Source organism: Cyanistes caeruleus, chromosome 15 (genome assembly GCF_971803275.1).
Source record: "Cyanistes caeruleus chromosome 15, bCyaCae1.hap1.1, whole genome shotgun sequence".
In the NCBI taxonomy this organism is placed as follows: domain Eukaryota; kingdom Metazoa; phylum Chordata; class Aves; order Passeriformes; family Paridae; genus Cyanistes; species Cyanistes caeruleus.
Genome location: NC_141715.1, coordinates 17,538,937 through 17,557,570, shown reverse-complemented (window position 1 = coordinate 17,557,570; position 18,634 = coordinate 17,538,937). Strand labels below are relative to the sequence as shown.

Here is an 18,634-nt window from a genome sequence, read left to right as displayed (position 1 = left end):
CTCCTGAAAATGATGCATTTCTGGGAACAGCCAAAAAAACTACACCACAGCAGCGTTGTGACACAGGAGTGCAGGGACACAAATGCCACCAAAATCACCAGAATTCCACATCAGCAGATCGAAGTTTCTCTCTGTGCTGTGCCTCTCTCAATTCCATTGTGCCTCCACTGATGCCCAGGGAAAGAATTGGGCAGCAGGCTTTGGGGAGAGGATAGAGCCCTGGAGTGTCACGGGATCACAGGATCAGTAAGGCTGGAAAAGACCTCAAGGACCATCAAGTCCCAGCTGTGCCCGATGCCCACCTTGTCCCCAGCCCAGAGCACTCAGTGCCACCTCCAGGGATGGGCACTCCAAACTGCACTGCTGCCCAGAGGCACTCCCATGTCCTGTCACCATCTGAGCCATGGCTGCGGGGGCAGATAACACAGCTTGATTTTTAGGCTGGACATGAACACTCTATCCAGATACTTCACCAGGAAGTTGGCAGCTCCATAAATTTAATGGCATCTACTACTACAGCTTGTGTTCTCTTTTCCCATCCTGACTCATTCCACACTTTCTTACTGTATTTTAGAGCTTTTAAATCTTTCATCCTTTCCATTTCTGCTCCCAAATACATTTTTTCCCCCTATTATATTTTCTTAATAAGCTTGCTCTTCTCTCTTGAAACGCTTAAAACATTTTGGGGTCATTTCCCCCATCACACACATCCCAGTTCGGACTCCAATCTCTCTCTACAGCACTTAAGCCTATAATGGAGACCAGATGATGGGTGGATCCTACCCTGCTGTCTGGAAGAAGCAATTAGACAGCTCTGATATGTCCTGTCCATTCCCAGCACTGGCAGAAGGAGGGTTTCAGAATTCCTGACAGCTCGTGTCAGCAGTCCTGGCTCCTGGGCTCCAGCCCTTGTGCAAGAACACCGATAGGCATCTCAGAGTGCAGCTCTCCCCTCTCCTTCACCCCACCCACCTCCACACACAGCCGGTTTCCCAAGTGCCTTTGAAGTGGCATCACCACGGAATTCAGCCCAATTCCCTGCAGCTCTGCTGCTGAACAGCTCCAAGGCCTGATGGAAGCACTGACATCTCATCCCAGTGACCCCAGCAAGGCCGAGCTGCCCTTGCACACATTCCCCAGGCGTGACTCCGACCCTACAGGAGCCTTGCAGCCTCTCACACTGCAAGCAGAGCTTCTAAATATTGTCAAATCATCTTGTTTATAGGTTCGTTTTTTTCCAAGAGATTCCTGTGAAGTTGCTCACGGCTCCTGCAAAAGTAGAATGATTATTTCCAACCAGCTGTCATTCCTTAATTAGTCAGCCTGGAGTAAGTGCTCTCCATCCCTACTGGGAGCAGCATCGACAGCCAAGAGATAACAATGGGTCCAAGCTGGGATGTTTTGTTGCTGCCTCAGAGTTGTTAAAACCCAACTGAATCGAGTTACACTGAGCAAAGCCCCAGCCCCTATTTCCACTGACTGTAACCAGAAATGGCAGTAAAATTCACACACTGCTCCACAAGCTGGGCAAGTTTAAACGCTCATTTCCTGGAGATTTGCATCCCGCATTCCTTGCTTAGTCCCGAAGAAACTTCAGGCTTTCTTTAGTCTTTCTACTCCACAATACCTCAAGTTTCTGGGATTTCTGTGGGGTGCAGAAAACCATGGCAAAAACAGGTTCACAAGTTACTTGAAGAGAAAAAGGTTCTGACAAGCCTAATTACATCGAACTAATTCCCTTTGGAGATTATGAACAGCTTCTGAAATAGAAACAACTACGAATGATCCTCAAAGGCAAAGAAATCGTAGGTATTCTAAAACTCCATAAATCAGAGTGTCAATTAAGATCCTTGGATCCCAGGTAGCAAGTGATGTCTCAAGCACAGCAGCTCCATGGCTGTGAGGGGCAAAAGCACCCCACATTTTCCTGCAGGTGAGTGGGACTTCAATGCTCCCCTTGCTCAGCAGGTGCAAGAAAAGCTGCACTTTTCCAGCAGAAATCCACCAAACCTGGACAGGCTGCTCCAGATTTCCAGCAGGCTGCTCTCAGCCTGGGTCTGCAGCAGGCTCCAGGAGCTGGGAGTGCCTTGAGTCACTCTAATTGCCTGGGCAGGGGAACAGCCCAGGGCAGCTTTGTTCTTAACCCACTTGGAGCTCCAGTATCGGGAGAGCAATTATGGAAGTGATAGCAGGAAATCCTGGGAACTGGGGCAGGACACACGAGTTCCAGCACTGAGCCAGGCTCACAACACTGTTAAGTTTCTCTGATGATCAAGTTTGCCCTGACAAAAAAAGGATTCACAGGATACAGAGGATGGATGGGCAAAACAAGACAAGAGCTGTGTTACCTTGGAAAAAAGAAGAGAGTCTTATGTTTGAGCTTCAATGAAAGGAAAATGAAAGGAAGTAAGAACCTCCATGTCCCACTGCCCTTGAAACTACACCAGTAATTCTCATATCAGTTAAAGACCCAGCTAAGTCTTCAACAGTCCCCAAGATTCCCACTCTCTGGAAAAAAAACACCAGGAAATTTCAGTTAAAGTTACAAAGTAAGCAACACCAATTAAAACAATTCAGCTAAACAGGCTCTGATGCCCCTTAACAAACCACATCTGACTTCAAAGGAGCTGAAGAGCCAACACAAAATAGCTAATACATACATGGATACCTCGGAGTCAAAACTACAGGTGGAGCACACGGAGCTGGAGCTTCAGTCCCCTCCTGAAGCCAGCTCTGCCACACAGGGACTGCTGGAGGTCCTGGCACACATTTCCCAGGGAAAGTGAGGAATCTGCCATCCTCTGGGACAGCTGGAGCCAGCAGAAGGGAGGGAGCTGGGCAGCCATCTGCCCCGGCTCAAAGTGATGAGCACGTGCCCCTCGTGCCTTCCTGCTTTTAACAGAGCCAGGAACTGCCAAGTGCTGCAGAACATTTTCACAGGGATGTGAGCCTCTCCTTGGGAGAAAAGGGCAGCATTTGCTAACCCAGGAACCTGCTAAAGAATGTTTATTAACAACATTTTGATACTTGATCAGAGATAAGAGGAGGTTTTCCTCTTTTAACTGTGGAGAGGCTCTTAGTAAAAATATCCTCTGGCACAAATATGAAATTAATCTGGAGAACCTCTCACCTAGACTGCACAAGATGGGAACCAGCCCCTCTCACAGCAAGGACCAAATCCTTTCCTTCTCACCCTCCTCAAGATCTGTCTGTGAAAAAATGCAAAAATGCTGATGTCCCCAGGTTCCATTGGCCTCCCTGGCCCCCAGGGACAGCTGGCTGCCCACCAAACATAAAGGTTCTCTCTGCTGACCATGGCCATGTCTATATTTGATGTCTGTATTAGTAACTGCTTGTTTCAGCTTAAACTAAACTATTTATGTAAGCACTGGGGATCTGCACGAAGCAGGCTGAACATGCTTCAATTCTTACCTAGCTCGCTGCTCTCCCAGTTGCCAGGTTTTATTTTAGTGCAGCTATTGCTGGAAGTTCAAACAAAAATATACTTAAAATACTTAAAGAGTCTACCAAGAGCCAACAGCTGAAGGCAAAATTAGAAAAAAACCCTCATAACTGAAAATAGGGCATCAATTTTTATTTGGCTTCTGACTAACCACCAAAAAGTTTAAAGGAAGACATGCTGAATTCAGCACCAGTTCCCCAGTTTGTGTTCCAAGCTGCTGCAAACTCTAAAGTTTGACCACAAGTTATAGATGGTAAGTTTACAAAAGATACCTAATGCTCCTCCATACCTCAGTTTGACACCTCACAAGGGTTTGTTTTGCAGGTTTTGGCCAGAGCAATAAATTCCCCAAAACTAGAATTGCTTGCTCTTGCCTCTGCTCAGAGAAGGAAAATCTCAAACCATTCCTCACCTAAATGTTCCAGAACAGCTTTTTATGCAAGTTCCAAAGACTACAAGCAGTCACTGAGCAGTTCACTCTGCTGAATCACCAATACTTTGATGATTGGCACTTAGTACCACTATTTTAACTTTGTTTCAAGAGTATCAGTCCTCACCTTAAACTCATTACAAATTAACTTGGTGATATTGTGTTTGTGCATATATATATATATATATATATTATCTCTGAGTATTTGAGTATTCAGTATATCTGCCTTCACACAGAACTAATAAAATCATGTGAATAATCTCTCTCCATGTTTCTTGTCAGCTCTCCCTTCAGCTCCTGGAAGGCCAAAATTCCATCTCCTTGGAGTGTTCTCTTCCCCAGGCTGAACAATCCCAGTGTCCTCAGCCTTTCCTCATGGGAGAAGTGCCCAATCCCTTTGATCACCCTGGTGGCCCTCAGAAGTCAGGTCAGTGTGGCTGTGCCCAGAGTCACACCACACAACTTGTTTTTAAACTGAAATTACACATGAAGATGCTCAGCAGCTCAGGATTACCTTTCTGATCCAGTTCCATGAAACACTAAGCAAGAACTCCAGCTGCAGCAGTGAGCCTTTGCTGATGGCACATCCTTTTACCCATCAGCTCTGTTCCCAAACCGCAGCCTGAGCCTGCCTGGCAGGGCAGGAACTCAATCCCTACCCCACAGGACCCCAGCTGATGGAGAACCCTAACAGCAACGTCATTCTGGGCCTTTTAGAGCTTCTCAAATAATATATTACATGTCCTCAGAAAGATTTACATCAAAAATATTCACTGACTGACTGCTAGTTCAATTTAGGTTGTCATAAGAAACAGAACAATTGCACTTGTGTCCAAGTTCAGAGCTGTTTTCCAGCAGGCCTCCATTTCCACACAGCAAGCTGATGTCACCAGAAAAACAACGTAATTACTGCAATCCCAGGAGACATCCAGTGGGGGTTTGGTTTGGTTTTGTTGGGTTTTCAATACGCAGTAACTGGACAGTTCTTACGGACAGCCTTACCTCAACAGGTACTGCAGAATGACATTTAACAACACCTTCCTTGCTGAACTGTTTCAAAGACACCCTAAACTCTCATTTAATGCTCGGAGTAAAGAGTCAGTAACCCAAACCTGCCCTTACCCATGCTATAAAAACACCTCGTATTTACAAGGACAATGAGCAGGGAATTGTGTAATTGTAGCAATTTGATGACTCATCCCTGCACCACTCCAGCACCAAAGCAAGGCCTGCAAAACTCAAATCCTGCAAACCCTTGAGCTGGGTGGAAAAGCAAACACACAGAGAAACCACTCTGTGCACTGCCCCTCAGACACACAGCACCACTGATGCAGGAACAGGAGAAATAGCAAAAGTAGCTGGCACTTCAGGCCAGGGCTACATTAAGGTGCCCCCATGCTCAGCTTGTGCTGCCAGGGGGAAACTTTCTATCAAGAATAATAAGAATAATAATAACAATAATAACTGTAATACTCTCCCAGCTTGTGCAAGAGCAGCCAGCAATAAGAGCAGCCAGCAAAGCCTCACCTGAGGCTCACCCCTATGAAAACTGGATTCATTTTCCCACCCCTGCCCAGCCCAACAGGAGCTTTAATTCCACCTTCTGCCTGCAAGTGGTGTTTGTTTTCTAGGTGTCTCAGGTTGTGCCTTTCACTGTCCAGTCACTCAGCCTTCCTTGGCAGACACTGCTGTGTGCAATAATCCCAATCCACACTCCTGCCAGAGCAGCAAAATCTCAATACTCAAATTGTGTATCAAAGCATCAAGCTTATCACTGATATCACTGCTAACACTTGCAGTCACTTGCCTAAAACATCTCTCAATTAACTTTCACTACTCTAGAGGCCAAATACCTGAAAAGAAAAATCCTTACTGCCTGTGAATAACCTTTTTAAACATCAAAATGTTTAAACCAGAAACATGGCCCTGACAAACTGGCTGTAGGAAGGTACACAGATGTCAGGAGCAGGTACTGGTTTGCTTTTTCAACTGATTTTTTTAAGTTATGAGAAGTTACCACAAGTTCTCAGCTACAATTAGTAGTAGTAGTAGTTTTGCACTAACAGTTCATCTATTTTCCACATAAATTCATTTATGTAGAATCTGCACTTTTAATCTTAATTCATCCCAAAGCAGAGGAGTTTTTCCTCTGTACTTTTAAGACTCAGGGCAAACTTCACACCATGTTATTTACATAGTGAACTCACTGAAAGTTCTGAAGGAAAAGCAGAGCCTAAGTTTTCAAAGCTTTGCCTACACCACGTTACACATTTGTTCAGAACATCTGCACCTACAACTGTATTGAAAGCTACTCTAAATAACTGGATTTTGTAGGCACTCAGGAAGATTAGGTATGTCAAGCTTTTGGGATGGTTTTATTTTTTGTTATACTGAAAACATTAAGTCATATTTACTACCTTAGAAGCTGTCTCAATGTCTAGTAAAGAGCCCCTTTAGCTTTTATTTCCTGCATTAAAAAAGCATCCAAAAACGAAAACTTGAAGGGAAAATACTGGGTCCAGATGATCATCCCTTTTCTTCCTTTAGAACAGATGCAAAGAGACCACTTCAGATCCACTCATCTCATCATTTACAGGACTTGTAAAAGGAAAACAAACTATTTAAAGCTGCATTTCAGTGCTGACTGCTCAGATTAACACATCTGACCGAGGGTTGAGCACAGAGCAGCAGCTGAATTCCACTCCAGAGGCAGCTGAGGCATCCCTGCAACACCCAACTGCTCCATCAGCACTGCTGCTGCACAGCCCAGAACCTGCCCCATCCTCTCCTACAAGCTCTGCCATTCCCAAGGAGCATCCTTTCCAAAATCCCAGGGGCTGTGGGACACCCCCACAGCCAAGTCAAGGCAAAATCAAATTCCAAAAGCTCCAAAAGGTTTTTCTCTGCGCCACATTCATGGCTAAACAAGGCAGAAGACAGCACTCCGCCCCACAATTAATAAGTGTTAACAGTATTCCAGATTAAAGGTAGGATAAGTAACATCTGGGAAGCAAATTTCAGGCTAAGCTAGTAATTAGATCAGTTCAAATTCATCAAAAATAAATTAGCCTCTGTTAAGATTAACTACACATTTGCAACTTGGCTGCCTGGTGCAAAGTTAAAATACTTCAAAGGTTATTCCTGGTTTCCCAGAGGGAATTTAGGTTCAGATCTCTCCTGCTGTTTCCACATTAAACCAAAGGGAGTTATCTCAAATTGCCAGCCCAAAGCACAACCCTCAGCATGAGAGGCTGGAAGAGCTGTGAGAGGGACAGGACACTCAAGGGCCTCAGACACTGCAAAACTTTAAGCAGGTTTTGAACAGGCTTCTATACAAACTTTTACAGTAAAAGCTACACAAAGGCTACTCAAAGCCACCAAACAGTCTGAAATACTAGACCTGCAGTAACCCTCGATTATTCATCTTTTGAAAAACAGAAGGTATTTGCACACAAAAGAAATACAGAAAAAGCAGCCACCACAATCAAAATTCAGTAAAACTGCAGCCTAGAATCAGTGAGCCACTCCAAGGAAGAATCCTGTCCTGTTTGAAGTTCACTTGTTTCCTCTGGAGATGTATGGCACTGTATTCCAGACTTGGCAGCTCATGAAAGTGTATCAATCTTCACAACTCCTCAGGAAATTCTAATCACTCACTAATAGTCTGAAACACAAGCTTTTGTTTATGCACAAGTTCAGTATGGGTTTGGAACTGCTGATATCCAAGCAGCCCAGAACCTGGAGAAAATCTTATCTCCAAGAGGGCTGCAGCCTAACTGCAGCTAAAGGAAAATACCTTCAGTAATACAAGATGTAAAAAAATACTCAAATAATTTTTTTTGAATATCCACCCAGCCTTGCCTGGGGTTAGGCAGACACTCTGCACCAGAGTGCTGATTTTATCTGGCTATTCAAAGGCATGTGCAATTGCATAATTTAGATTTCACATGATTTATATAATGGATGAAAAATGTTCCTAACCTGGAAGGTCAGCGCCACTTCCCTCTACAACTTCAAGATCCAGCTGATGAATACAAAAGCACCTCACTGTAAGACTCTACAGAACAGGATTTGAGAACAGCAGGAACACTTGCCCCACATCTCAGGTTATTTTCCATCCTGATGTCACAGCACAGCTCACACAAGTTGTGAGAGGAAGGTGGCAGAGCTGTGGCACAGGGCAAAGCAAGGCAGGACCACCTGAGACCCCGTGCACTGCAGCCCCAGTGCTGTGCCCATGGCAGTGCCAGCAGTGTCCCCTCCCCATGGGGATGGCACCAAGGAAGAAAAGCTGCTGGCCCTGGCTTCTGAACCCAGGGCCAGCCCCAGAGAGTCCCAGCTCTGCTGCCTGGGGCCCGACCCACCATCTGAAGGGGCTTTGGGAAGGGTAACTCTGGAGTCAGCAAGGCTGAAATAGAACTTCACAGATACTGCAGGACCACACAAATCAGTTACAGCATTGGTCCTCGAGGGCAACAACATCATCTCAAACTTCTCAGGAATCCCAAATCCACTTGGGAGCAATGAGAGACCATCCTGCACCACAAAGCCAAGCCTTTCCACAGTGGGGTTTTGCAAACAGGACTATTTTGCCACAGAAATATTACACAGAGGAGTAAAAAGCTCAATTTATAGTTCCTCCTTTCTCTGCTGTAGCACTTCCTCCAGCCCTGCCAGAGGGGGATTGGTACAATTTGCTCAATCCCCTGCTGTGTCTGGAGTACTCCTGACCCTGATGCCTCCCTTGATGTACTTGGATTCTCCCACCATTCCAAAGGATCACCATAAACCAACCACCAATGTGCAGACTCTTATATGTCAATCCTGAAGGCCCACAAAACAACTCATCAGATGCAGATCTCGGAGGCTCAGGGAAAGCTGGGAAGGGGCAGCCTGCTCAGCACCCAGGAGTCTGTCCTGGCAAGGGTAAGTGTCCCTTTGATGGTGACTCAGAGTGGCACCATCAGTATCAGCGAAACCATCAACCCTGGTACCCACACAGCTGCTCAACTCCCCTGAGAAAGGGACCTACCCTCCTGCCAGGGGGGTCTGAGGAGGAGTCTGCAGTGCAAAGACACTGCACAAATATTGTTTCAACCTTGGTGGGAAATATTTGGTTATGTATTTCTGTTTCCTAAAAAATTCCTCTGTGGGAAAGAGACAACACCTGCAAGGAAGAAGACTGACACACACCCAGAACAGACTGCCTTGTATCTCCTGCTCTCCTCGGGCAGATTTCCCTCCTCCATCCCTCCCAGCATGAGCCAGAAGGGAGGCAGGGAGCAAGACACGTTTCCTAACACATTTCTTTCCACCGTAACAGGATCAGAGAGAGAAAAATCCTCTCTTCCACAGGAGGCTGAGAAAGCATCAACACGAGGCCGTGGCTAACAGCATCCCTTCTGCAGAGGCTTCCAAAAAGCCCTCAGCAATGACAGCTCCTGCCCACCACTTGTGAAACCTCTCAGGCTTCGTGGGACTGTGCTGTGCTTTCTGAGGGACACGATTAATGTCTGACACTGCACTCGCTGCTGCAGCTCTCAACAACAGGCACCGGATCTGCCAATTTGTCCAGTGCCCTGTGGTGATCCGTGAATTCAGCATGGAGAACCTGCCTCCACAGGGACATCTCCTGCCCAGTGTGGACAGATTGGGATCTCTGAACAGGAGAGGAACACTAACAAAAGGCAGGCCAGCGAGGAGGTAAGGCCCAAAGGAGAAAGGATTGGATATCTAAGATCCCATGACTTTTGCTGTATTCAGAGCCCTTCCTGTAGCAGCAGCTTAGTGATGTATCCCAGAGGGACTCACATCACCATTCTGCCTCATCTGGCTCACAAAGACCACTGATTAAGTAAATTACTGGCTCCTAAATACCAATAACTTCTGGAGAGAAGACCACAATGAGGAGCAGGCTCCTGAAAGGGGTCACTCTTCTGTTCAAGCCCACTTGGCAGCCTGGGGATGAAGTGTATGACCTTTAGTGCTCTCCAAAAACCACTGAAAACAACAAAGTCCAAAAAAAGCACTCATGTGTATCAGGTTGGTTGTAGCAGCGAAAGTCCTTCCCCATGAGCAGAAAGGTCAATGCTTGGCAACACCCAAATGGTGCCAGCCAAGGGAGGCCACCACAGGTGACCCCAACCTGCCACGTGGTTTCACAGCCTGCTCCCTGCCTTTGCTGAGCACAGGGAATACAGCTGGAATCCTCAGCAGGAGCCACAGCCAGCTCTAAGTGACAGATGCACATCATGTCCCAGACAAATCAGGAACCAAAACCCACAGATATTTACTCCATTTTTCTGCTTCTCACACATCAGGGACACATTTCTGCTCCTCAGCTGGGGAAAGCAAAGAGCAGAGCTCTGGCTCAGAGCTCAGTCCTGGAATTTACTTACAATCACTTCCACTTCCAAACAAACACTGGGAACTGACCCAAGACAGAGAAGGTCCCTTCCTGCCCCTAGGAATGAACAGGCTCAGTTGAAAACTAAAGTCATAAAGCCCAAAGCACTCAGATACAAGAAGGACACCAGAGAAGTGCTTACCAAAATCCTTCCCTTTGGATGAAAAATCATGCTTGGAAAAAGTAATCCCTGCATTTCACATTTCCCCATCCTCCTGGTGTCTGGATCCAGCACCAAGCCATGGCTGGCCACACCACAAGAAGCTGCTGTGACTGTAAGAGGTGCCCAGAATGCTCATCCCAATTCAGGAACTCCAAAGGAAACAGGCTGGGATACAGTGGAGACAACCAGGATGGCCAAGCACCGAAGCACCAGGGGAATACAATGCAATGGATTTGCAAAAATAACATTTGCAAAATACCTGCAGTATGTGCAACTGCCACCAAACTGAGCTGTTGGATCAGGCCTCAAAATCTCTAACACCCACACTGAGAACTAAAAAAAACGTTATTACAAGAAACTGCTGAAAACAAACCCCAAGCTGGTGTTACTTTTCACTGAGAGGATACTCCAGCCAGAAGGAACAATGCTGGAAAGCACCACTGATTACCAGAGGGAAAACTGGCCATTTCTACCTCGGATTTAGGGACTGGGGAATCCAGGCCATCCCCAGGCCCACACTGCCCCCAGACCCACCATGGGTAGCTTTAATTGCTTCTACACTGCTGGCCTTGGTTTGAAAGCTCTGTGTCTCTGTTTGAACACAGGGAACAAGCACAAATATTTCAGATATTGGAGAGAACATTCTGTTCCTTTAAAGAAAATGAATCAAATATGTATTTCTTTTTAATGGATCTGTTGGACTGTTTCCAAAATGAAATGGTAACAGTTCCACTGTTTTGAGGCAAAATACCAGAAAACATGTCAGAGGTGTTTGTAAATTACTTCAGACCTAGCAGAAGCAGCAAAGCAGTTGTCTGGTTATGACAACTCATTTCAACAGCTGCAGAGAATAACATTTCCAAAGGGATGCAGGCTGCAGAGCGACAGGCCACTCATCATTTCCCATTTGTGATTTCATGCTCTGGAGGAGAAAGTTTGAGCAAAGCCCATCTCTGGCACTCACTGTGGTTTTATGAAAACTGCATCATGTCTGTGCCTGAATTTGTACTGCGAAAAGAGGATGAAAAAGTTTTCATGTTCAATTCTTAGCTTTCAACCAGAAGTTTTTCCAACCACACTTTCTGTTGTTGTGCTTCCCTCTGGTATCAGAATAGAAACATCAACAGAAGCTCAAAATTAGTAAAGAAAAACAAGCATAAGCTTAAGCAAGTTAATGCTAAATTGTAACATCAGTAAACAGAAAGATAAACTTCCTTCTGGAAACTTCTGTGTTTAAACTGAAAGAAAGGAAATTTTTGTTAGATACCCAGCCCAGAGCACTGAGTGCCACCTCCAGGGACAGAGACTCCATGAAAAGGAAAATGCAGACCCAGGAGCACCTGTGGAGCTGAGCATCCCTCTGGGCAGAAAAGGCCAGGAAAGCCAGGGGTGCTATCCCTGCACTCCGGAGAACTGGGAGGAGTCAGGGAAGACTCAAGTCTGAGAAAGCCACTGCAGGAAGGTTAAGATCTGGTCTGTGGAGAAACAAGCTGACATCTCCCACTGGCAGCTCTGGAAGGGAGATGTTTCTTGTTCCTGCAGTGAATGAACTCTGCTAAAGCTTTCAGGCCACGCAGCCCATGTGGGAACACACAGGGAAAGAGGAGCAGGGCACTATGTGCCATTAGCTGAAAACTTCAAGAACAGATGGAAAAGTGTAGGAAAGAACCTTTTCTAAGAACCCCAAAGACGTTGGGAGGGTGTAAATAAGCATGACAAAACCTAAGTGGAGTTTCAGAAGAGAGATAAAATTATTTTTTTTAAAAACAGAAGTGGAAGAGTGGAAGAAAAGTGTAACTGAAGACAGGGAAGAAACTTGGTGGGGCAGTATTTGGTTACTGGGTTAATTTCATTATATCTCTCTAATAATTCATTTCCCAAGACTTATTTCATCACCTCCTACATTATGCAATAATTCAAAGTGATGCCTGGGCTCTGATCTTCTGCTGCTTAATGAGCAGTGCTCACTTCACACTGGAGATGTTTACTCAAAGAGCCCAGAACCCTGCCTGTCTCTGTCTGGCAGCCCTGCTGGAGCCATTTCCCAAACCAGCACCACAAAACCCACTCCAAACCCTGCCGTGCTCCAAGGATGAAGCCATGGAAGGTGCTGTCTCCACAGGGTTGCATCACACACCTGCCAACAGAACCAGTTTCTCTAAACACCTAAACAAGAGTTTTGGTTTTAATCTTGCAGAGAAATCCATATCAAAGCAAATGAAAACAGGAGCTATTGGATACCTGCGTGTTCATGTACAAAAACATCATTCAAGGTAACTAAGCAGTTATAACTAAGGCCTTGTAGCAGTTTCAAGTATTATGAACTGGCATTTAATAGGTACTTCTCCATGCAACAGAAACAAGTGTTACATGTCAGGGACTTTATTTCCTAATAATATCAATTAAACCAAAAGCCAGATTAGATGAGAGCAAACCTCAAGTACCACAAATAGGAATAAATATTTTTTAATAAATTACCTGCTTCTCTTCTGCATTCACTAACAGCTCACAGAATGCAGAAAGCAAATATTTCTCCAGTAACCTGCAGGCACTATGGAAGTATTTTACTGGATGAGGAGAAGCACAGAATACACACCCAGACTGTGTACAGTCTGGAACACCTCCCCCAATCCATGGGCAGAGGGGATTTGCTGAAATGCTACAGCTTGATTTTAAACAGCCTTGTTAGGGTTTGATGATTGCTAACATCATTGTTAACAATCCCTCCTTTCCTCCTTTAGGTGGATGGCAGGTGACTGCTGAAGCCCAGAGGTTTGAAAAAGCCCCAGCACTGAGTAAGAGCTTCCTGGAGAGGTTCTCCAAGGCTCGAGTGAAGGCTGCTCTTCCCCCCCTTTTCTGGCCTGTCCACTGGTTCCTCTACACACACCACACACAACAGACACAGTCCCAGATCACTCCTGTCAACCACCCAGGAGCTTCTGGACTTCCCTTCCAGCACTTTCTATTAATCATTTCACCCTAAGTGAATGTGTGCTACTGAACCAAGAGCTCCTGCTATCTGTGCCCCACCTGATTGCTATGTGGGCTTAGAGCTCAGCAAACAATGAAGGGCAAGTCACAGTGCCAAAAATAATAAATGGGGAAAGCAGCTGGTGCCACTTTTGCTTCCAAGTTCCCCTTCAGGCATCACTGAGTCACACACCCAAAAAGAGAACTTTTTTTAAAAATAATCCTTCACAGACACTTCCAAAAGTCTCAAAGCCTCTTCTGTTGCAGCTTTACAAAAACAATCCAACCTTAATAAAAAGAAAAGAGCCTTTATTTTGGCACAATATTTCACTGAACCATGGAATATCCTCAGCTAGAAGGGACCCACAAGGATCACCAAAGTCCAACCAGTGGCCCTGAAGATACCCCAACAATCCCACCATGTCGAAATCACAAGTAGCTGCCAAGTATTGCCAAGACAGACACCAAACCTCTGGGACTCTGCCCTGACATGACTTAGGCATTCTTCTATAAGCACTATTTGGCCATGAAACTGTTCATTTCTATAAAACTGAATTATCCATCTATGAGTTTGTCTTGGACATGAGTTTTTGTCCTTTCTTTGAATACTGTTTCAATGTTGGAAATATAAAGTGTTCAGGTGGAAAAACAGATCTGTATTTTAACAAAAATTTCAAAGGAATTTCTTGTTCTGAAATTCAGAATTGCTGAATTTCAAGTGGCCACATTTTGCAGGTGAGAGGAGAGGTTTTGAAAAAACTGATTACTCTCTAAGGTAAGACACTGATGTTCTCCAGTGGCTGACCTCAAATGGAGTGACACACAAAACTCAATTGTTCATTTTCTTTCACAAAAAAGCAATTTCTTTTAAGTACCCATTTTATACACATGAAAGAGTGAACCATTGAATGTTACCAAACAGACCAACGTTAAATAATCCTTGTGTTCTGCTAAAAAATGTTACATTGAGAAACACTTTGGGAAGTGCCACACAGTTGCTACACATATTCAGCATTTTCTTTCCAAGGTAAATACCCTGGGAATTCAAAATTGTTAACTGGTCCCAAAAGCTCCCTTTTCATCATTTTCAGTCCCTCACAAACCAATGAAGCAGCAATTCCCCATCTATAAATTATGCAGGCTCAGCTCCAACAGCTTACTAGAAGAAAAACAACAGAGAACTTGGGATTTAGTAGTTTTCTATGCAGACCAACAGCCCCCCCCACCCCCCATCCCTTGTTCTTCCCTTCTTTAAAGTTAAAAAACTGAGTTAACAGGGCAACCCAAAGACCCCAGGGCTCCATGCTCACTATTCTGCATTCAAACATGTGCAAAGACAAAGGTAAAGCTAAACCCAGAATCACGCTTAGGAGCAAATAAAAGCTTATCCTTTCTAAATTAAATCACACAAATATCACAGGCTGGTCAGTTCATTGCAATTTAAGAGAAATGGCAAAGCTCAATATGTTATTTTTAAGTTAAACAAGAAAGCAAAACGTAGCAGGCAACATGCAGAACTATGCTACTGATATCACAACTTCAGTAAACAGGCAATAAAACACAACAGCTCATCCCCCCAGCCCTACCGCACAGAAAGCCCTTAAAGAGTCACTCCTACAATGCAGTTAAGTAGAAGATTTCAGAAAAGGATGCACAAAAAACATTTAGCAGACTTAACAATTTGATTAAACAGAGTCCTGAGAGTTTAACACAAGTTCAACAGCATAACATTTACAACAAGAAAGAAGAAAGGCACCTGGAGACATCTGACACTGGGCATGCTCTGCAGGCATCTCAGTGCGCACATGCTCTCTACCAGGTTGGAGCAGCCTAGCCACAAAGACCTTGGCACAGAACACTGCAGGGTGACAAAAAGGAAGGAAGAGAAGAAGCAGTTAGATGCCACAACAAATCACTCAAGGCAGGCAACTCATTAGAATGTTAACGTGGGTATTTATCGATGTTATTTCTACATTCATCACAGTTAGCGCCAAGGGTAAAATAACCACTGAAGATCCTGTGCAGCAATCAAGGACAAGCCACCCCTCTGGCCTGTCCAGGACAAGCCACCCCTCTGGCCTGAGCTCCTTTTCCCCCTCTGTACCCTCATGGCTTTAGTGCCCAGCTGAAGGTTTTCACTGACTCCCAAGCAGCAGGAGAGTTTCAGTTCCCCCATGCCGCTGCCCACAGCAGAGCTGCTGGGGCAGAGCCTCAGCCACAAACCCAGCCTGGCCAAAATCCCTGCCCTGCACAGTCCCCCAGGGGACAGGAGGTGCCACTGGGGCAGCAAGGCTTTAGAACCCACCAGGAGGAGCTTTGGGAATTAAGGTTTAGCACTCCCCAGTGTCTCAGGTTTTTCAAAATGTGGTTCTTTATTCTGCACTGGGACAGACAATCTGACAGTGGGAGCATGTTTTAGATAGGAACCAAACTTCATTAAGCTCAAACTGCATGACCAAGTTCTGCTTAGTCAAGGAATCCTATTGAACTGGGGAGAAATGCTGGAATTATAGTTGAAGATATCCTAAAGCTGAATTATCCCCTGGTTACATTTACTACTCATCTTGCCACCCAAACTTAGCTACTGAACTTCCCACTGCTGACACGACAATTTAGGAAAAGTCTGGAGATCCCTTTTGTTTCTTTTCTGAAGATGAAGAAATTTCATCCAGACAGACTCCCCAGAACGTTTGTAGCTCCCCAATATTATATCCCAGTTCATTTTAAGGACAGAGTAGTACATGCACTGGATAAAGTTAGGGAAAAGGATTCAATTCTTCAAGCAGTGCACAAACCCAGCTCCAATATTTGGCACAGAGTGAGCTTTCACTATTTTCCACACAGGCTTCCAATTTAGTTACAACAAACACCAAAACTTTCAAAGAAAAGCCCCATGCAGGTCAAAAACTGAGAGTGGAATAACTGGAGGTGAAGCCTCATGGGAAGCAGTTTGTGCTAGGATCGAGGAGGGGGACAGAGCTCACAGCACCTGAAGGGGTTAAAAACTCTTTTTTTGGTTTCATATCTTATGAATAAAACAAAAGACTCATCTTTTCATCTCCATGCTAAGGAGAGAAATTACAGCAAAAGCAGCACAAGAATGCCCCTAGCAGCACCGAAACACATTGAAATTCCCTCTCTTATCCAGCAGGAAGGTGCTGATTCCACAGGGATGTGCTGTGCTATGCACTTGGCATGGCAAGAGTGGGAGAATGTATCTTATGGACAGGGGTAAAAATAGTCATGTTTATGTTTTATTGTATTATTCTTTCTTTAATAGCAAAACAAACCCACAATTTTCAATTACTGGAAGGTTTTAAAACTTAATTTCATATTTAGAGAAATGGGATTTAGATATAAATTACTCCAGTGTATCTGTAATTACTCTGCAGCACTTAACTGACATATCCTCACACTAACATTGGAAATTTAGTTCCCAGGACACTTCTAAGACAGTCAACCACCACTGACAACAAGGAAACTACCTTAACTTCAACAAGACACCAAAAAACCAAAGAAGTTTTCATATTTTCAAAAAAGATGGGATGTACTGTTAAAACCCACTGATTGAAGACACACTTTTAAGGTCTGCTTTCCAAAACAAGAGTGTATAATTTAAGGAACTCCCTTTCCAATCTGTTCCATTCTTTGTTCCTATTTATTTTTTATTTATTTAAGACAATATCTTCATGGAGGTTCTGCAACACTGAACCAGCAAAATTCAGGGTATTGCTGCAGGTGTTGATTAAAGCCCAAAAACATTTTTAAACATACAGGCCTGGTAGAAAAAAGTCACTTTGGTCACGTGACTTAATAAAAATCATTGATAAAAAACACAGCACAGTCCTCTCCTGAGATGTTCAGATCAGGTGTACAAAGCTGAGTGTAATGTTCATAATGAACTTACATCTGTAGGTGTTCACAAATTATAAGCTAAAAATCATTGGTTTAGAGGTTATTATGTGGCAGGGTTTATGAATTACTCTGGCTAAATAAATTGAATTTTAACTGCTTAAGAGAAAAATGGGTAACTTGAGAACATTTTTAAAAATTTAACTCAAAACGCATTAGACACCGAGGCCATTTCCATGCCAAGGTCAAGCCACACAAAAACCTTTCACAGCATTATGAAACCCTGCATGAAAGGGTTTAGAAAACTCCCTGGACACTCAGCTGCAGCACTGCTATTGCACAATGCTACAAATTCAATGTTGTGTCCCACTTCACACCGAAACAGGAATGTGCAAATATTTGTGTGCTTCCTTGACATGTTACTGCTTGACCCTATCATGAATAAAAACTTAACAATGTTCCAAAGGCTTCACTTTGCACTGGCCCTTCTTCCCAGGAGGTAAAGCTCTATTTAATAAAGTCTGAGAAGGGGAAAGTGCCCGTGGCTGACAGGCACAGAATTAAAGGAGAACACAGAGAACAGAACTGCACAGGTTAAGGTAAGGCCAAGTGAAACTCAGATTTTAAGGAATAAGGTAATTTGCAATGCAGAGCTCTAACTGCCTCACATTCTGAGGGCTGTGGATCACCTGTAGGTTCTGTTTGCAGAGCTGAGAGGGGCTCTGAGCTCCAGGGCAAGGAGGGAACAGACACAGAAATCCTCATACTGATCTCTTCAATGCTTTGTGCTTGTGAAGATTAGTACTGTAATTTTATTATTAGATGATTGATGTTAATTCCATACACAAAGAACTGCTTTGGTGGTCTAGTCCCAGGAATTACATTTCAAGCTTTACGTTTCAATCTTAAATCTTAAATCTCAAATTTAAGCAGCCTATACAAAATGCTGCATTCCCAGTGAAACCTGAAAATCCTCAGTAAAAAGGGAAGATGCTTCAATGTCTTCAGGACTCAAATGTTAAGAACTTCTTTTATTAAGAGCAAAGCACACAGCAGTGTGCATCCAATAAACCAAATCTGCAGCTGGGAAGTTTAGGATGGAGGTATAAAAAAACCCTTTTGGGCCCTGAATTATCCAAAGTTTTCCTTCACTCTGGACTTTTCCCAGGTTACAGCACAGCCTGCTTAAAGCAGTGTAAAATGCCCGGAAATTGTTTCTTTCAGTGCATCTTATACTGTCACAAAGAAATCCGCACACTTTTGTATCCCTTAAAAAAACCTGGCCCATTAAGTTGCTCAAGCAATGCCTATAGCCTGTGCCCCTGATGGAATCAGAACACCTTTGCAACC

The 18,634-nt window shown here is 44.3% G+C and overlaps 1 protein-coding gene across 6 annotated transcripts in view; it reads right to left on the bottom strand.

Moving 5' to 3' along the window:
• FBXW11 (F-box and WD repeat domain containing 11) overlaps window positions 1-18,634 on the bottom strand; it is a 54,461-nt gene that overhangs the window by 23,649 nt on the left and 12,178 nt on the right. For 3 of the 6 annotated variants that reach the window (XM_086851784.1, XM_086851785.1, XM_086851782.1), the window contains one exon: window positions 15,189-15,290. The exons of the other annotated variants lie outside the window; for them this stretch is intronic. In XM_086851784.1, coding sequence (XP_086707910.1) covers window positions 15,189-15,239 — 51 coding nt within the window. In that variant the 5' untranslated portion in view covers window positions 15,240-15,290. The remainder of the gene's footprint in view (window positions 1-15,188; window positions 15,291-18,634) is intronic. 6 annotated transcript variants of the gene reach the window in all.